The sequence below is a fragment of the Gadus macrocephalus genome, chromosome 6 (assembly GCF_031168955.1).
Source record: "Gadus macrocephalus chromosome 6, ASM3116895v1".
Taxonomy (NCBI): domain Eukaryota; kingdom Metazoa; phylum Chordata; class Actinopteri; order Gadiformes; family Gadidae; genus Gadus; species Gadus macrocephalus.
In genome coordinates this window covers 19,241,283-19,262,131 of record NC_082387.1, presented here as the reverse complement: position 1 = coordinate 19,262,131, position 20,849 = coordinate 19,241,283, and the positions used below count along the sequence as shown (strand labels likewise).

The window sequence follows — 20,849 nt, the reverse complement described above, 5'->3', positions numbered from 1 at the left end:
TGGGGTCCACCACTGGCCTCCTTGTTGTGCTAGCGGCTGTGTCTCAGGGAGGGGCCGCTGGAGGCTCACCTCGTTCCAGCAGGGCTCCGTGGAGTCCCGGTACACGCGCGTCTTGGCTTTGTTCACAAAGTAGCCGAAGGCGTCCACCTCCAGGGTGCAGTACAGATCTGGAAGAAAGCGTTTGATGTCAGCATCATCCACACAAAGGAGGTTGACTGGACGCAGTCTGTATGAGTTACTCTGCTAACATTGTTCTGATTCCGGAAGAGAACCATCAAAAATACGACCACATTTTGAGTAAAGACGTGTTTCACTTTGGAATAGATTGAAAGACGAACAAAAGAACAGAAGCTCCTCACTGGAGGTGTGTTTGAATCCGGACGCGGAGTGGACGATGACATTCAGGAAGCCGTACAGACCGGAAGACTCTTCGTCTGTGGAGGAAGGGAGAGCTTTATGGATCACGACTGACAGGAAAGAAAAACAAGCAATACTAGAGTCTACTCAGGACAAAGTCCCATAAAGACCTGTGTGCAGCATGACGAACAGCAGTGTTTCTCAAACTATGTTGCGGGACAAGCACCATGTTGGTTGATGGGATTGAGGGTTGAAGCCCTAATGATAGAGTTGACCGAGGTGTATCCTTCTTCTCACCTTCTTTACTCATGATCACAGGGACGGAGTGGACCATCTGGAGCTTCACACATGAGTTGGTGAGCATCTGCAGCTCTAGAGAGGTCAGGGAGAAGCTTTTGTGACCTGAAGCAAAGAACACCAATAACAGTTAGAATGTTATTAATGTTTAAAGAGTGTTGAGTGGAACATGACCAATTAAGGAAAGAAAGCTCTTTACACTTTTTCTGCTGCTGGTGAACCAGCTCTCGCCACTCAGCTCGCTCGTAGTCAGAGGAGATCAGGAAAGTGAAGCCCTGGAACACACACACACACACACACACACACACACACACACACACACACACACACACACACACACACACACACACACACACACACACACACACACACACACACACACACACACACACACACACACACACACACACACTAAATTATGATCTTAATTCAAAAGGGAAACATTTCTCGTTTGCTGATGTCGGCTGATTGTAGGCTTACCAGTGTACCAGCAGAGGGCAACACAAACACACACGTTGTTTTCAGTGTCCCAGATACCAACACAAACAGCAGTAATCATTGAAAGCTCCCCATCAGGTGGACAGCTGCAGAGAGGAGTAGGAAAGCTGATGTTCTCTGGGCCGGCGTTGAGCACCATTAAAGCATAGGCTGTGTGTCTCTCTGTGTGTGCTTGGTGTGTATGTGTGCGTGTGTGTGGAAAACGGGGAAATCAGAGTATCCCTGGTACATTTCATTTACCCTTTGATGCATTTATTGTTTTGACACAAACACAAGTAGAGGGTGCGTTGTACTATCTGCACACACCCCTTCTGAAGCTCTCTTTGTCCTCCTCTCGCCTTCTCTCTCTCATTTCTTTTTGTGGAGCACGTTAATTGTCGGAGTAACGCACGTTCTGTGGAGCACGTTTGTTTCAGCTTTTGAGGAGGTCTGCTTAAAAAAATCTGAAATATTGACATATACTAGATAACTAGAGGGTGCACTGTACTGTCTGCGCACACTCTCTCTCTCGTCAGAAAAACGCTCCCATTCAAAAATGCATTGGTTTACATTTCGTTCTGTGTAGCACACAAAACATCTGAGAAATGCTCCCATTCAGAATGCATTGGTTTACATTTCGTTCTTTGTAGAACGAAAAAAGTAGGACCATCGTGCTCTGGGACAAGATTCAATAGATTAACGTTTGTGCGCATGAGCATGAATTCGCGTGATACTGAGTTGCGTGTGGGGGGGGGGGGTCACCCTTTTCTGTTTGAGCATTGGACACCGTTATGGTACTTTTAATATCACACTACCGCCGAGTTCCCCCCGCCGGGGCTGCTCGTCCGCTGGTCCACAAAATCTTAGCTATGATCTTATTGGAGGGGAGTGGGGAAGTGGGAGGTAATTTTGAACTGTACCCCCTTCCTACGTAGGAGGGGGCGCCGAAACTGACTCGCTCGTTTGGTAACTGTAGGCGGGGTACTTTCATAAATGCATATCTCACTCAGAAAATCATGTATGGATTTTGTATGCGTATGGGAGCACCAGAGTCCCAAAACAACTGTGTTGTTTTCATAATATGTTAGTCAGACTGCACACGACGTAGGATCATTCATGAATCCATGGGTCAGCCTTCCCTTAAGTTAACCTTCTCAGTCAAAGAGTCAAAGTCATTACTTACAAGGTCAGCTTGGCCTGAAGCTCTTGAAACAAGCTCCAAGATAAAAATATAAACCACACTACAAAACTGCCTCCCTCAACCGCTAGCTATCAGTGAACTGTGCCTATCGAGTACAGGTGGTGAAATGCAACAGCTATTAGCACAGAGAGACAAGGAAGCAGAGAGGGAAGGGATGTTTTTTGGGATGTTTACTCTGCAAATCTTGTTCTCTTCTGCTCAATCCCTTTTTCTAACTCTGGAATCCTTCCTACAGTAGCTGAAGGCAGAGAGAAGGGAGGCACCGGACTAGAAGGAGGAGGACCAGGAGGGACTCTTGATAGCCAGGTCTAGGGGACTGACCTTGCCGTTGCGGTTGGCCACCCTGAAGGCCATGTTGGGGGAGGTGAGCAGCAGCAGAGACTCCTGCTCAGCGAGCTTCTTCCTCAGACGCTCCAGCAGCTTCAGCCCCTTTGCACTCCTCTGGAGAGAGAGGGGAAGAGTGTCAGGAAGATCTCCCTCCCTAGGGGATTTCTCTCATTAGGGGATCCCTCTCAGTAGGTGATCTAGGTGATCTCCCTCACAAGGTGATCTCTTGGATAGACGCTGTGTTTTAAATGAGGATGCTGCAATGCGGAAATTTCAGGTTTTGTAAGCGGTGGTTTAAAGACATATTTCAGAAAAAGGATCGACATTAAAATGTTTTTTACATAAACATTCAAGTTTACTGTTAAAAAATGTCCAGATGTTGGTCCCAGCCAGAAGTTTGCCACTGCTGTCCCATCATTTCGTTAAAGGTTGAAGAGGAACCACATGTTCTCATTGATCAAAAGGACATAGAAAATCGATGCATTGCGCCACACATCATCGAGCTTCGCGTACCGGACTGATAAATTCATTGCATTGAGATGATCATCCCCATCTTCGTCAAAGCCCTCACCTTCTCCCTCTGGATGTCGTTCTTGATCTGGGAGATCCTGAACTTCATGGCGTCTATCTCCTCATCCTGGACCAGAGGGATGGTCGTGGACTCTGCGTCATCGATGGTGTGGAAGGCGAGGTCTGCCAGGGGGATGTACCACTTGCACTCATACTGCTGCGCCTTCCTGAGAAAGGAGAACACGTCACAACACATAATGCTTCTCCGGAGAGAAAAGGAGAACACCTCCCACAACACCAGTGTACCAAGGCATTTAAAACAAAACCAACCAACCGACTGGCTGTGGACTGTGATTGCTTTTAAGTAGATCTCAATCTGTATCATCAAATTTTACCATGACTTCCTGTAATTGCAGGAAATCCCTGCAATTACTTACATTTTTTAGTTCACTTGGTATTTCCTGATGTGCTAGGGCTCACCCTATCCATCTTTATTTCTATCCATCACGTTCCTTGTGTGCTTTTGTTGGGCCATATAACCTGAACACAGGCCCTCATTGAATTCAGCCTCTTTGTATCGATAAAGGTTGATGACATGGACCCATTTCTACTGCTTGTGGATAACATCACCGACTACAACCCAGGCGCTGAGGTGGCTGCATTCCAGCAGTTTGTTCATTAAACCCTAAACCCTGTCTGAAGTCCTTCTAAAGTCTGTCAGCTGCTCTGTGTTCCCCTGTGAGCCGGGGGTTCTGGAGAGAGGTGTGGGAGCTGCGCGGCGACCCACCCTGCAGGCTGTTTCTTCAGCTTGGTGCAGAGCAACAGGTCGGTGAAGAGGAAAACGTGCCGGAGCTTTCTGGATCCCTCCACCAGCTCCACCATGAAGCGGTCCCTGAGGAGCTGCCGGTTCTGAGGAACCAAGGAGAACGTTCTCAGAAGAACAACAGGATCCGCCAGCAGGATGTCAACAGTCAACAAATGGACACCAGCTTATCTAAATCTGTGCTTTGAATATGATCGCGTGACTGCTAGGAGCCATACAGTCACAAGGGCTCCTATTCCATTCAACCTCACACACAAGCACAACAAACACTGTAACGTTACAACAGATCAGCTCTACACGACTTTATTACCCCATGAGATATGATGATCTCATGGGGTAATAAAGTGATGAGACAACCAACCTCTTGACGGTGTCGGCATACTCAGCCAGCCACTCATTAATGCCTGAGCCCTTCCTTTAGGGGGCGTCTCTGAGGGGGTGGGGTCCGACTGCTGGAGCGATGCATGGTGTCAACATGGACAGATTGCAGCTTTCTGACATTTACTGACATAATCCGTCGTAATGACGACATCTGCACGCGGCTGGTGGGACTGTCTGGTATTAAAATGGGCCTTGACCTCTGCGCTCAGGATCTCTAACAAATCAGCCCACAGACCCTGCCCCCCTCTCACTGATGAAACCTCTCACTGACTAAACACTCTGTTCCTGCTAGCGCACTTGGCCATGGAGGCAGCAGAAGTGGGCCAGTGTGGTTCTAGCAACATATTGGAAGCTGACCCATATTTCATAGAGCTGGCAGAGGATCAACAACATGACTCCAGTGGCACAGTGTTTCCAGGGAAACACAAACAGTGGCAACCAAGTAGTGGCTGAGCCTCGAGCGTGTGACCTCAGAGTCCACACAGGCCTCTGCACACGGGAGGACGGCGGGTTCCCCGTTTGTGTCGGCCGCTGTTGTGATCCATTTCCTAAAGGGGTCTTTGTCTGTGACAAAGTGCCGATCAAATGCTCACTTCAAAGAGAACCAGCAGCGAGAAAATCCATCATAAACAATTAGTGTTGCCTCAGCAGTGAGCGGTTTCAATACAATCGAATAGCAAAATCACTTCGGGTTTGAAGATTACTTTAACAGATTGTCAAGATTCGACTTAATAGAAACCAGTCATCGATGTTGCATCAACGTCTTTTCTTGGGATGGGGAAGGAAGGATAGGGGAGGGGGGGGGGGGGGCAGGCTCCAAGATAGAGAAGAAAAACCCTGAATGAAGGAACTTCCCACCAGTCGTCTAGGTCCTGGGGGGGTCCACTTGGGGCTGGGTGGGGGGGGGCAGGAAGTGGACCTCTGGGCTCTTTGGGGCTGCACGTGGGGCTGGGGGGCAGACAGGAAGTGGACCTCGAGGTCCTGGGGGGGTCCATGTGGGGCTGGGGTGGGGGGTGGGGGGGCAGTCAGGAAGTGGACCCGGGCTTGATTCAGGGGCACCCCGGCTCGGTTCAGGGCCCCGCGCGGGGGGGGGGAACGACAGAGACTCACCTCCCCCTTTTTCACGGTCATGGACTGGCGGCGCGGCGTGATCTCCTCGTTGATGCTGGACAGGAAGTTGTGCGAGATGCGCAGGGCGTCCTGCAGCAGGGCGTGGTCGGGGTGGCAGGCCGGCGTGTGCTTCAGCAGATCCTACCGATGAAAACACAACATTCGTCGTAATGGTAACGACGTTTAGCGATGAAGCTTTCTCCCCACACGCCTTTGGATAGGGCGTGTGGGGGTCAGGGGTCGTCTTGCTCAACCACGCCTACAAGTAGTCAAGTGCACATTGGGGATCGAACCCAGAACATTTCTTCTTGGTTAAACCCCCGCTACTCTACAGTACACTATCCTGCCAACAGACAGTAACCATGGGAACCATAGGTACAGTTGGCCGGATTCCTGTCTATCAGTACGTGTTTCTGTCCTTCTCTCCGGGTCTGCGTGAGGCAGCAGGACCGTGGGGACCGAGGTCCGGGTCAGGGTCCGGGTCAGGGTCCGGGTCAGGGTCCGGGTATAAACCCTGGTTATCAACAGAGCTCATCAGGGGCAGGACGTACGTGCAGAACCAGTGTGCTGCGCGTCACCCGGTCCACAGGTTTGTACAGGAGAGCTGAGGAAGAAGAGCAGGAAGATTCATGTTCAATACGGCCCCTCCTGACGCCGTGACTCACATGGTGAGTGTGTGTGTGTGTGTGCGTGACCAGACAGGCCTTACCCTCCAGGGAGTTTTTAGGCGACTCCTTGTTGCTCTTCACCTTGAGGTTCTACGGCACAGAGAAAGATAATAAATAAAACTGTATCCAAACCAGCAGTTTACACTGTACCACTTTATCACTTTCTCTGTCACATTACATCACAATTCATCAAACAGGTTTAGAGTGAAATGCATTTTCCCTCTCCTATTGGCTGGAAGGATTCCAGGGGATGTCACGATGGCAGGTGAGCACTGATTTGGTTCAACCTCACCCTGCCCCCACATCTCAATACAGCCAACCTTTCCAGCCCAACGCCACCTTGGCTTCGTGGTAGAACACATACCTCAGAGATCTCGGCGAATTGGACGTTGGCCTGGCAGCACTTGTCGGCCGTCTCCACGGCGACCTTGTAGTTATCCACGAAGGCCCGGTACACGCCCAGCTGGTTGGCCTGTAGGGGGGCGGGGAGACTCATGGTCCATGAGGGGGCAGAGACCCTATCAGACCCAGGACATGGGGTCCTGGGTCCATGACTCACATAGGAGGAGTGGAGGAAGAGCTCTACTGGTACACTACCCTGTTTGTGTGTGCGTGTGTACCACAAGAGACAGAGCAGTCACAGGGTGTGTATGGATAAACTAGTGCTCACGTGGGATTCTTTCATCCACGCTGCAGTGTGTGTCTGGATGTGTGTACACACGAGTGAGTGAATATGTGTGCATGCATGCGTGTGCATGCATGCGTGTGCATGCATGCGTGTTGCTAGTTCGAGTGCGTTTGCGTGCGAGTGCATTGCGCGTGCGTGTGTGCTTTGAGCTCCACTGTGGTGGCACAGGGCTTTCATCAGCCAGGGGACTCCAGGCGGTCTGCTCAGATGTTGTCCCCCATCCAGCAGACCCTCACACACACTCTTTACCCCCCCCCCCCCCCCCCCCCCCCACCATCCAACCCCCGCCCTATTAGGGATGAAAGGCACCGTTTTAAGGCGGCCTTTAATTATTGGGCTGAAGGAAAGAAAACCGTCTGACTCAACCAATGGCGTCGTTTGATCAACAAGCAGCGTTCTCATTTATTTTAAGTACCGTGTTTTTTGTGTGTGACCGAGCAGGAGGTAGATCACATTTAGGTATCACTGATGACTCAACTTCACGTTCATTATTTAATTATTTTCTAGAATGTAGCTAACATGCTAACATGCTATTGGGCTGAGGAACATCTAGTGGACTGAGGAACATCTAGTGGACTGAGGAACATCTAGTGGACTGAGGAACATCTAGTGGACTGAGGAACATCTAGTGGACTGAGGAACATCTAGTGGAGGAGCATCTAGTGGGCAGGAGGACCATGGAACCAGAATGACACCCTGCGGTCTCCGCTCACCAGCCTCTGGAAGAGGTCGCCAACACACCGCTGGGAGCTCCAGTCCTGGACCCGGGGCAGCAGGGCATCGTAGAAGTCCTTGTGGATCTGGTGGAGCTCGGGGACCTTGAAGAAGATGGTCTCTATCTGCTGGGTGCTCAGCATGGGCTGGGAGGTGGTGGCAGCGGCCCTCAGGGGCTTCATGGGCTGAGGGGACAGGGTGAGTCACAAGCCATACGTTACCAAGGCTGGAGGATGAACGCAGTACAGACTGGAACACGTTACGAGGTCAAACTCTCGAGCAACGCATCACCAAGATGGATTCAGAGTAAGAGACAGCATTTACAAAGCTGCAACCCACTTTTTTCTTAAAGGCACCCAGTGCAACTTTCGAGGCTTAAAAATAAACATTCAATTTCTAGTCTTTTTTACACGTAGTAAGTTTCAATAACTCCATACCATTACATACCGACATTTAAGCAGCAAAGATGAGACGTCGTTGTGTGGTGAGAACTGATACAAAATCGATAACAACAACAATGCCGCCATTTTCTTTATTTTTTGTAACCTACAATAAATAAAGCAGGCTTCCAGTCAATGGAAAAATGGCTTCTCCCCACCGGCGATTGTTGTTGTTTACGATTTTCTATCAGTTCTCACCACACAACGACGTCTCATCTTTGCTCCTTGAATGTCGATATGTAATGGTATGGAGTTATTGAAACTTACTACGTGTAAAAAAGACTACAAATTGAATGTTTATTTTTCATTGAATGTTTACATAAAGTTGCACTGGGTGCCTTTAATCTTTAAAATTTCAGGAAATCAATTTAGAGTTGCTTTGGACTGCATTCAGCGAGCGTTCTTCTTCAATTTAAAGCAGTTGGATATATTCGATTTAGAGGTAGTGTTACACAGTGGAAAGTTAAGGTTAAGGGTTAGGGTTACACAGTGGAAAGGTGACAGTGAGGAGACGTGTGCCTGGTGTTTCACTCACTATCAGGAGGGCCTCCAGGTGGCCCAGGTAGGCCTCTTCGCTGGCCAGGATCCCCGACAGAACCCACTTCCTCATCTCCAAACCCTTCTCCTGGTCGAGCTCCACCTGAGGGACCGGAGGCCAGATGACAACAAACAAACAATAAACAAAAAACAAGCAGGGAGTTAACACAACTGTCATCATGTTGTTGCCATCTCCTTTTGATCCAACGTTTTTGGAAAGGATTACAGTTCACCAGGGAAACAAGTGGACTGCTGCCCTCTCCACGCACGCACACCCCTGGCACACAGGCACACACATTATTCCACATGGGTTGACGAGGGACACCGAACACACTCTCTCCCCCATTCCACGGACGTATTGTACAAGAATAAAAAGAGATCAGTGGAGCGAGTGTGAAGGTGGATCTTAAAGAGCTTTTGTTAGGAGACCCAAACAGAGGAAGACCGTTTAAAGGACACGTGGAACTACTTAACATAGAAGAGAGGGCCCCAGAACTCGATGGAACTTGATAGGTTTAATGTCTTGATAGCCAGACACCTGGTGTCACAGCTGCAGCCAGCCAGCCATCCAGCTAACCATAAAGCCAGCCAGATAGCCAGCCAGCCAGCTAGCACCACATACAGTCAGCCAGCCAGCCAGCACCACATACAGTCAGCCTGCTAGCCAGCCAGCCAGCACCACATACAGCCAGCCAGCTAATCAGCCAGCCAGCCAGCACCATATACAGTCAGCCAACTAGCCAGCTAGCCAGCCAGCGAGCCAGCCAGCACCACATGGATTCAGCCAGCTAGCTGGCCAGTCAGCAAGCCACCACCTCATACAGTCAGCCAGCTAGCCAGCCAGTCAGCCAGCCAGCCAGCCAATCAGCCAGCTCCACATACAGTCAGCCAGCTGGCCAGCCAGCCAATCAGGCAGCTCCACATACAGTCAGCCAGCTAGCCAGCCAGCTCCACATACAGTCAGCCAGCTAGCCAGCCAGCCAGCCAATCAGCCAGCTCCACGTACAGTCAGCCAGCTAGCCAGCCAGCCAATCAGGCAGCTCCACATACAGTCAGCCAGCTAACCAGCCAGCGAGCCAATCAGCTAGCTCCACATAAAGTCAGCCAGCAAGCCAGCCAGCCAGCCTTTCAGCCAGCTCCACATACAGCCAGCCAGCCAGCGGTGACCCGCAGCGCCCCCCGTACCGACAGAGCCGACTCCAGGGATCCGGAGGACTGTGTGTCCTGGCTCCTGGAGCGCAGCCGGCGAGGGGACGAGGAGGAGGCGGCAGGGATGCAGGCCTCCTCCCGGCCCCGCCCAGCCTCCTCCGGGGGTCGGTCCAGATCAACGCAGAGGGATGGAGAGACCTCCCTGGACCCGGGGTCTGTTGAGGAAAGCACCAGCGGGTCACAGATGGGCTTCTACTAGTAATGATATGATATGATAGCCACTACTACAACCACTACTAGTACAACTATTAGTAGTACTACTAGTAGTACTATTACTAATAATAGTACTAGTAATACTAGTAGTGGTAGTACTACTAATAGTTGTACTAGTAGTGGTTGTAGTAGTGGCTAGGGTTATAATGTTGTCCTTGAGTTTCATATCACAGGTCATATTCGTTACATTACATCCATTACATAAAAACATTTTACAGATGTATACAGTCCTTGTCATTATAAACCGTAATGGAAAATACAATAATAAAACAGAGGTAAAAGTTTGAGGGAACTTTAGAGAATGTCAATCCTAAGCCCCATAATAATAATGGTGTAAATGATTCAATTAACATCATGAGGGAAGATTCATCAGATGATGATGAACCCTAACCCTAACCCTGACCATAACCATGACCCTAACCGTGACCCTGACCCTGACGAAGAGGGGTGGGGGGGTGGGGGTGGGGTTTCACCTTCACCAGGGTGTAAGGGTGCCGTCTAAGTTTGTGTCGCCGTTGGTCCTGGAGTGGGACGACGTGTTGGACGGCAGTGCTTACTGCCTGCCCACATGACTCAGCGCTATCTTTTGACTCTTACGATGATTATCAGTGTGCTGACAGCTCTCTGAACCGCAACAATAATGAAAGAATGGTCAAGTTCTTTCGCAGTTGAAAGAGCTTTTGTTCAGCTTTTTTGCTAGTGTAACCCTCGTATGAACGGAGGAGAGCATTACGGAAAAAATAAAATAGAGAGAGTGATAGAGAGAGAAAGAGAGAGAGGAATGATCTATAGAGGTAGGTTGGGAGGGCAACAAAGGAAAAGAGATACATGGAGATAAATGGAGAGTGAGAGAGAGAGGGACTGGGACGGCTCCAGGAAGTGCCCCCCAGCCCAGGGGAGGGAGTGTGAAAGGCCAATCTGTGTTCCTCTCAGATTAACCAGCAGCCAGGGAACTGAATCACATCCTCTTGCAGCTCAACCTACTGAACCCAGAGAGAACGAAAAGATGAAGAAAAAGTATGCTGACGGTATCACAGCCGGGTGAGAGAGTGTTGGTGATGACGGTATCACAGCCGGGTGAGAGAGTGTTGGTGATGACGGTATCACAGCAGAGAGAGAGAGAGAGAGAGTGGTGGTGAGACGGTATCACAGCAGGGTGAGAGAGAGAGAGAGTGTTGGTGACGGTATCACAGCAGGGTGAGAGAGTGTTGGTGATGACGGTATCACAGCAGAGAGAGAGAGAGAGAGTGGTGGTGAGACGGTATCACAGCAGGGTGAGAGAGAGAGAGAGAGAGTGTTGGTGACGGTATCACAGCAGGGTGAGAGAGAGAGAGTGCTGGTGAGACGGTATCACAGCAGGGTGAGAGAGAGAGAGAGTGCTGGGGAGACGGTGTCACAGCAGGGTGAGAGAGAGAGAGAGTGGTGGTGAGACGGTATCACAGCAGGGTGAGAGAGAGAGAGAGAGTGTTGGTGACGGTATCACAGCAGGGTGAGAGAGAGAGAGTGGTGGTGAGACGGTATCATAGCAGAGAGAGAGAGTGCTGGTGAGACGGTATCACAGCAGGGTGAGAGAGAGAGAGAGTGCTGGTGAGACGGTATCACAGCAGGGTGAGAGAGAGAGAAAGTGCTGGGGAGACGGTGTCACAGCAGAGAGAGAGAGAGAGAGAGTGGTGGTGAGACGGTATCACAGCAGGGTGAGAGAGAGAGAGAGAGAGTGTTGGTGACGGTATCACAGCAGGGTGAGAGAGAGAGAGTGGTGGTGAGACGGTATCATAGCAGAGAGAGAGAGTGCTGGTGAGATGGTGTCACCGCAGGGTGAGAGAGAGAAAGAGAGAGTTTTGGTGAGGCATTATCAGCTCCATCGTGATCCTTACAGAGGTTGGTTTGGCTGTTTTGAGGAAGTGCCCCCGCCGGAGCGTTCATCTTTATCACCTCAGAGCGGATACAGGCTTTGGCCACAAGGTCATCCTATCACAAACACCTCCCTGTGCTCACTCACTCACACACACACACTTTAGAAGCCATGACGGTGCTGATCTGTTTCTACGAGGTCCACTGTTACTAAATTTGATTCTGGGCCTTTTAGAGTGTATAACTTTATATACAATAACAAACTACTGTATATCCAAACTAAAGTAAATAACCCTTACCTGCATTGCATTAGTTCCTTCTACAGAAAACTACAAAGCCTTGTTTACACAAAATTAATTGTTTACCAATGACATGAAAACCCTTTTTGCTTATGCAACGCTATCACCAACCGGTTATATAAACTCCACCCGATTAAATCCTCACCACCCGATGGTATCATCATCACCCAATTATATCATCTCCACCTAGTCGATCCTCCCCAACCGATTAAATCATCCCCACCTCAGTAGATCATCTCCAACCTTGCGGAGGAGGGGTGCGGGACAGAAGGAACGACCACACTGCAGCTTCTTGGTACAAAGCAGAGCAACAGAGGAGAACAGAGGTCTGCGTTGGGACGGGCCGACGCTGGACAGAGAGGCGAGGCCAGCAGCCATGCCCCCGGTGTCCCTCAGCTGTCCGGAACAGAGGCGTTCTGCTGGTGTTGCATAAGAGCGCTTAGCGTCCCTGACAGCTGGGACAGAGGGGGTCGGTGAAGCCTCTCCTGCGGACTGTAGTCCTGAGAGCATCCCTAGGACTGGGCGCACGCACACACACACAAACGCACGCACCGCACACACACACACACACACACACACACTGTTCTCAAAGAATGATGATCCAAGTTTTTTTTCCGTCGTTAGTGGATCCAACAGTAGCCATCTGAAAGCCTATACACACGCACAAGTGCACACGCCAGAGATGGAAATTTACTTTTTTGCCCACCAGCCACTGTGGCAGGTAGATATAAAAATCGACCAGCCACTCATCTTTTTTATACACTATATATTTTTTTAATATATGCGTACATTTTAAACAATATAATAGTAACAATAGATAAGAAAAGTGTTTTTCATACACATCTTTTTTCCCATCAGAAGTGATTTTTACTGTAAGTAGGTTCTGCCAAGGAACTGAGTTGAAAACGTTACGCTCTTACTGCATATGATAAACAATATACAGGTATCTGCCATGTTAAGTCATGTTTATTTCAAAGGTGTTACGATGACAAGTTGGGGGATAATTCATCTATACAAAGTATTTTCACTAAAAAACAAATTGACACATTAACAATAAAACAACATGCATGGCTACACCATCATAACATGTTATTTACATGTGACTGCATACAAATGTGTCCACAGACCTGGTAACTAACGTATGATAGTAAGCATTATTGCCCCCACTAATATTCAGAAAAAAACACTGCCTCAAAATGCTATTAGCTTAAGCAATACAAGTAGAGGCATATACTTGAACTTTATACCCTGAACTTTTAAACGTTGCAAACGTGCAAAAACAACAACAATTATATATTTATATGGCATTCAGTCCAATGCTGAAAATATATCTGTGGCATTAGGCCAATGCTGTGGTAAAGTGTGTAAAGTATGACCAAGTGTTTCTTTCTGTTCAATAGTCTAGATAGAACTTTATCAATCCCCTGTAGGAGAAATTTGTTAATTATTGTCCCTATAAAACAATAATGGTAAAAAAATTAATACAAAACACGTCGGTAACTGAGTAAGTCAAACCGTCCAATCTGAAGGCTCTACTTAACCACTCCCCCTACTCACTTCCACCAATGCAAAGCGAACAGAACTGAGTAGGGGAGGGCGTAGCCTAACTAGTTTGTGAACGACCCAGAGAAACGCAACGCAAATACAATGTGAAAATGTATGAGTCTTTAATAAAATCCTGGACGATTTTGAAATTCCGCAAAACATTTTTTAAAAGCGTCTCAAAAAGAGGGCATGTTCCGGCAAAAGAGGAAGTGTGGCGTGTGCATGGGTTGAATTCATGGGGCAAGCCGGAAGTGGGAATCTCCCACTTTCGGCTTCCATGAAAGGGAACCAAACTAATTCACACAAAAGCGTTCATGCAAATCTAGCATTAAAGGTTAATTTAAGGAAGTTCACTCCAGTCACGCTGAAAGTATTTCGTTAAAAGTAGCACTTTAATTTGCGGTGTCAGAGAATTCTGAGGAATCTAAATGCTGACTAAATTCTCAGAATTCTGACACTGCAAATTATTGCACGCTAGTGAACTACTTAAAAAAAAAAAAACTCGACATCGCGACCAGGCGACAAATTACTGGTGAGAAACTTCTTAAATTAATCTATAATGCTGGATTTAATTATCAGAATTCGGATTTTATCCAAGTATTCAGACTTTATTATCAGAATGCTGAATTTTATCTCACAATTCAGACTTTATTAGCCGATTCGATTTCTGAATTAAAATTCTTGTGATGAATAATCTACATTTGTACAGTCGATGTGCAGCACTTTAATTCCCGTCAACTTTTTTTTTTCTAACACCAGCACTTCCACAACTATGCCCATGTTCCTGACTGCTATATACAAAACAATTTATAGCGCATCTATTTTTCGGCTGGGTAGTGATACGGGAGTAACATGTAGGGTACATCGTATGTACACTCAATTTTGGGGTATTTTAAGTTTATTATATAGTGCATGAAATTAACCACTGAGAATTCGAACACCCTACAAAATGGCGAGCACTCTATATAGTGCACTATATCCGTGATAGGGAACGATTTCGAACACAGCTATGGTCTCACGCCGAATGCATGAGACTTGAGAGCCCCGTTACCGGTATATTACCCCGGATGTTGACAGTCGCAGTTCAGCAAAAGGGGCGTAGAAGAAGTAGGGGGCCGGATGTTGACAGTAATGGTTGTAGAACTGCAGCGCCATATGCCGAATGTATTAAATGTGCAAATTTGATCGGACCTGACAGTATTACCCGACACAGTGGCGGGTGAAGTGACACAATTCACCATCCCTGGCACACGCACACACATGCTTTGATCTGCATGTATGACATGGGAATTAAGTGGTTCTATGGCCTTGTTTGGCGTTTGTTCAAAAGCACATATGTTTGACTTCCAACCTTGCAACAAACTCTAGCCACCTGAAGACCACCTGAGGAAAACTAGAGCTAGCTGAACAGGAGTGGGAGTGAGGTCACGGACTCCTGGGGCGCAGGAAGGAGCTATGTGATGGCTCCATCGCATAGCTCCTTCCTGAAAATCCAGCAGCTGGCCCACATGTTCATACAGTTCATACAGCCCTATCTAATCCTAATCCATAGATACGCTCACAACCACCATCAAATGGGATTGGGAGGAGGAGGATTAGCCAATCACTTTGGTGCTTTTGTTGGTATTTTATACCTCATGGCTCCTTACTGAACGGCTATCCCCACTAAAGAATTTGTCACAGTGTTTTGGGCTTTGGGTGTCCATTAGAAAAAGCTTGTGCCGTTTGGAAGCATGAAAGCCTTCTTCTTCTACCTCCTGACGCTCCTTCAGGGGAAGGCTCAGCCTGTCTGGTCGGGAAAACAAGCAGAGAAGGAAGCAGCGCAGATAGAGACAGTCCATCACACCATGCCAGCCCATCTGGACCCTGACTCTAACCCTAACCCTTAGCCCTAACCCTGACCACGACCCTAACCTGACCCTGATGCTAACACTAGCCCTTACCCTGAACCTAACCCTGAACCTAACCCTAGCCCTGACCCTATCCCTTACCACAGGATAAATAGACCAAAACAGCAGCAGGCATCGAATGCATTTGACTTAAGTTGGGTCAAATGTAAACAGTTTATGTCTAAAAGGAATAATCCCTAAATAGCAAATGTATTGATCGACCCGGCACATATATAAAGAGTTCTATTTTCTGATGGCTCTAAAATGGTGAGGGAAGGCCAATAAGCATTCCTAACATCTTTCACTACCGGCTGTTTTTGTCTGCAGAGAAAAGGGGACGAAATGTGATGCTGTTAAAAGGTTGAGGGTTCCAGTGAATGGATTCTCCCCTTCACCGCCTCGTCGCCGTGGAGACCGCGGCCATGCGGTTGGAGGAGGGTGGGGCTGGTTTTGGGGAGGGGAAGGGAGTCGACTCTTTCAACAATGTTTATGAATCCAATGATGTTCACGCAGCAAAGTACGCTCATCAGGAAGACGTAGGACTGTTTACGTAGGACCTTTACTCCCTCTGCAGCATACACTCCTTTACCTTCTCTTCGTTGCAGAGATGCATTAGATGGTGAGGTCTGTACTGGTGGAATATCACACTGCTTGAGAGTCAGCCGTCTAGAGCTCTCCCTCCTTCCCTGGGTCCATGTGGTGAGTCAAATGGAGAAGCACTGGGATACTTCAGAACTAGAAACAGTGAGCCCACCGGCCTCACTGTGGAGCAGAGCGATGAGGTGAGAGCAGTGCACCTCTCTGCTCTCTTGTGGGGCCTAAAATTAGAGCAGTCATGGAGTGGCGTAGGCCTGGCCCTGGCCTCCCGAACCCAGCCCAGCTCACCTACTAATCAGTGGGTTTTAAATGGCTCAGCCTGTCAGAGCTCCAACGCTCTGCGTGAGAGAGAGAGAATCACAGGCCAGTAATCGTTCCAGTCCGTGAACTTCCTGAACAAAGACGTGGGCAAACGGCAGCAAGTAGCAGAGCAGGAGCAGGTGCATCAGTCAGTGTGTAGTTCTGTGTAAATTGAGCATAGCATTGTGCCATTAAGGCGTATAGGCCTTACTACACATGGAAGGGGGACTTTGTGCAAGTGTCGTTTTCCAGGGAAAACGACACGTGTTGCCAGTTTATCCTGGCAAAACAGGTCCACCTACTAGATCTTTCAAAGCGAAACTATTTCCTGAAAGACAAACATGTGGGTTCCAAGTAAGGAACATTTAATGGGCAACGCCTTGTCTCAAACTCCTGTGCTGGGATACTATTTTTCATACGTTTTGTGGCTTGGAAGTTTTCTCGACTCTGTATACTATTCAATCTCTTAAAGTTAAGGACAAAGATCAGACTATGGGGGCTCCTCCTCTTAATAACCGCGAGGTATTATGTATTATTTATTTGCACCCAACATTAGCATTCAATTTGAGTGAGCCACACGCGACATCCTCAAACACAAACCACCTCCTGGAACACAGGTGGTGGGTGGGCCTTTCCAAGTAAGGACCCATTAATCTGCAATGATTGTACACCTTTTCTCAAACTCCCTTACTTGGAAATCAACAGCACAAGATATCCCGGTTAAGTTCATATCCCCCCCCCCCAAGCAGTTGTTTCAAGAGGTGAACATGTACAGCACTTTACAATTATCAACTCCCGCACGCCTGGACACACACACACACACACACACACACACACACACACACACACACACACACACACACACACACACACACACACACACACACACACACACACACACACACACACACACACACACACACACACACACACACACACACACACAAGCAGCTGAGACATTCCATACACACACAGAGGGCTCTTTGAGAGACCAGGGTAGAGAGAGAGGGGCGGGGCGGGTTGGGTTGGAGTACCGGAGCACGAGGGAATAACAGTGGAAGCCTGGGGGGGGGGGGGGGGGGGGGGGTTATGTGGAGTGTTGGTCAGGGAAGGGGAGGTGTTGGGTCAGGATGGGGGGGGTGTTGCTCAGGGTAGGGGGGTTATTTGGAGTGTTGGTCAGGGCAGGGGAGGTGTTGGTCAGGGTGGGGGGTACGACATGATGTCATGGTGACATGGAGGTCATTGATGCGGCAGGACGGCCAGGAGCCTCCAGAGTAGCTGAACCTAAAGAAGCGGTGCGCTCTTTAGTATCTCTCGCGCCCTTGCTCTCCTCTCCCCCTCTCACCAGGTACCAGTACTGTAGAGTCTACAGTACTGGTACCTGGCCTCTGGTCTAGACTCTACAGTACTGGTACCTGGTCTAGACTCTGCAGTACTGGTACCTGGCCCCTGGTCTAGACTCTACAGTACTGGTACCTGGTCTGGACTCCACAGTACTGATACCCGGTCTATAATATACAGTACTGGTACCTGGCTCAGTCCAGCACCACAAATCCGGGCAACAAAACAAATTGAAATAAAAACCTTTGAATTACTCAAGCTTTGTTTTGCCCAGAGGGAATGATAATAAACAAAGATACACATACATTACCGCACATGGTGCTAGCCAACAGGACTGTTTACTTCTCCCTCACCACAAGGGACACAAACAAGGAACTTACATTGAGCATGTGATGGGTCCAGTCTCTCCTGTTCTCAGTGTCATGATGATAATTACCTACGAGCTAACGGAGCCTACAGGGAGTTGGCCTCCTTATGAAGGCCGTTGATAACCACTCTAATTACAACCAGCCCTGACAACTGCCCTAGATTACTTGAAACAGGGAGACTTTGTCATTCAAAGACTCGTATTCATAAGGAAGGAAATTACATCAGACTAAAGAACAGATTGAGAGAGCAGCTGTTGTGTTTGAAATGACTGGGCAGGACATTGATGTACTGGTCAGTGGTTAGGTCTTCAACCTCCAGTCTGTCTGGGTTATCAGCCTCCAGGCCTGCCTTAGCGTCATGTATCTCGAGAAAATGTGAAGCACCAAGAAGCACCAGTCCTTACAGAACACAAGAAAGGCTGGAGGGTAGCCCCATGTTTCCAAGGTGCCTCCTCTGTAGAGCTCTTGTGAAACAGCAGCACGCAGCTAGCTAATTTATTAGACACCAACAAAAATGTTTCCCTAGAAGTCAGGGACCACAACAGAGAACCATTTTATTGTCCACCTTGGCTTGAAACACTGTCTTGCCTAAATCCTGAGCACGCCATGTGCACAGTAACATTGTTATGACATCAGGGAAATAAATCCAGATTTATGGTAATCCACAAGGCACGGTTCTCTCACAAAGCAAAACGCGCCGTTACCTCAAAAGCAGGTCAGCGTCGGACAGCCTCAGCAGGACGGATCAGATACAGCTGAACATTCAGCATCATAGCTTCTGCTAGTGGGGTTAGCCTTTCACTGAGAAAGAAGTTTCATTTGATGGTGGAATATTCAACTTTATATAGAATCAGAGGGAAAAGTTACTCATCAATTCTTTTTAAAAGGAAGAGGACTTGTCAGGGGTGGAAAAAGGGATACACTGAGACAGACCTGCATATTATTTATTTGATGCATTTTAGCAATTGGAGCAGTGTGCAACATTACACCTTATAGCGACAGTCAGCCAACAGTCACATGTCAGCTTAAAACAGCATCACCTTATATAACAAAAGGCTATTCAGATCATTGGGTTAATCTGCTTTTTGTCAAACTTGCTTAAATGCCTAATCTGTATCCTAATTCAGCCTTTTGAAAACATGAGACTGCACGAACCACCCAATGAATGTTAGTAATCGTAGCACGTTCATGCAATACTTTTGGATTGTCATCCCAGTATCAATATCTCTCTATTTATCTAGGGTTCACAGAGAGATCTGTAACTACGAAGCCTCTTTCACACTGGTTTGTGGGATAACCTTTCAGGCACCACTAGGGATTGTCCCTGTTCACACATGCAGCTACATTATGGAACATTTCCGTTGTTTGCCCTTTCACACATGACATAGCAACGCTGGATTTGTTGGGCGGTAATGTTGCATCACCGCCCAACAGTTGGCGGTGATGCAACATTTATGGATGCCAACCGCCAAAAAATTCAAGGATTGAGGGGAGCCCCATTATTACGCACGCACGCGGTATATATAGTTATTGAATCACCCGATAAAGCATCAGGATGTAAAGATAAACAGTATGTCCTTCTAATTGGTCCTCAGCCATGTTACTGGTTCGCTCGCTCCACGTGAAAGCGTCTTACCTCCGACAGAAGTAGTCCTTTACGTGCCTCTCCTCTCATTCCCCTTTCATTCACAACACAGCACAGTGATCCGGAAATGCTACTAGAACTTGGGCAGGACAATTTGATCCCTGTTATTTTTCAAACATGATCCCATGCAGGATATGTTCCTGAACATTGCAGGAAAAGACTGGATGCATAAAGGGGCCCATCTACCCATCCATCCATCCATCCATTCATCCATCCATCCTTCACAAAGACTGTTCAGTCACAAGGGGGCCACTCTCATCATCATCATCGCAGTCCGAACCTGTGTCTTTGTTCTGCCGCCTGGGTTGAGGGTGAGGGTTAGCAACCCTCACCCTCTAATAAGACCATAGACACAGGAAGTCTCCCCACGCGTCCTTGGCGGCATGGACCGTTTGCCTTAACCAACCTCGACATTAATGTTACATTGTCCCAGTGTCAAGACACACTCGAGGGTGAGGGATCCTCCATTGTGCACACCCAGAACAACAGGAAGCGCAGATTTGTCGACAGGTTTTTTGATAGGAAGCAGCGTGACCTCCACCCCTCTCTTTCCCGCCAATCGCGATTGACTATGAAGTGCGTGTTGCCGGGAAGAGACCCAGCGCCTCGGACCCAAACACCAGATCCAAAGAACCTTGATGATGTGGCGTGCTAACTGTAAGCCCCCCCCCAAGGTTCATTTACTGGGCGCCATTGATAACAACACAATGCTGGCGTCTGACAGGAAAGCACTCAGGAGTCCTGGCCAGAGAGGCTGCCTGGGGCCAGGGGGCAGCCTCTCTGAGCACCACCGTGCTCACTGGGCCAGAGAGCAGGGGCCGCTGAATAAAGAGGCCAGCCACTCTTACAAAAGGCTTAAGAAAGAGGAGAAAAAACACTTAACAAGGGAGGAAAGAAATGTCAGGGACTTGCAGCCATTGGGGAAATGGGAAAGCTTATCATATTCTGAGAGGGCTGGATAATCTCTGGGATTTTAGGTTGGTGAAATGTATCATCCCAGGTCAAAAGTTTGTTAGAGGAGATTGCAGGTGGATTTTTTCAATACATTATATATACATCAGG

At 48.3% G+C, this 20,849-nt stretch overlaps 1 protein-coding gene across 3 annotated transcripts in view; it reads right to left on the bottom strand.

Moving 5' to 3' along the window:
• The window catches only part of si:dkey-91m11.5 (PH_BCR_vertebrate and RhoGAP_Bcr domain-containing protein), a 30,462-nt gene that overhangs the window by 7,677 nt on the left and 1,936 nt on the right, over positions 1–20,849 (bottom strand). For all 3 annotated transcript variants that reach the window (XM_060054731.1, XM_060054732.1, XM_060054733.1), the window contains 14 exons: positions 9,716–9,894; positions 8,529–8,633; positions 7,553–7,738; positions 6,516–6,623; positions 6,193–6,241; positions 6,035–6,087; positions 5,484–5,624; positions 3,957–4,078; positions 3,231–3,396; positions 2,654–2,773; positions 854–929; positions 655–759; positions 360–434; positions 70–167 (listed from right to left, as the gene is read on the bottom strand). In XM_060054731.1, the coding sequence (XP_059910714.1) occupies positions 70–167; positions 360–434; positions 655–759; positions 854–929; positions 2,654–2,773; positions 3,231–3,396; positions 3,957–4,078; positions 5,484–5,624; positions 6,035–6,087; positions 6,193–6,241; positions 6,516–6,623; positions 7,553–7,738; positions 8,529–8,633; positions 9,716–9,894 (1,583 nt within the window). The remainder of the gene's footprint in view (positions 1–69; positions 168–359; positions 435–654; positions 760–853; positions 930–2,653; positions 2,774–3,230; positions 3,397–3,956; positions 4,079–5,483; positions 5,625–6,034; positions 6,088–6,192; positions 6,242–6,515; positions 6,624–7,552; positions 7,739–8,528; positions 8,634–9,715; positions 9,895–20,849) is intronic.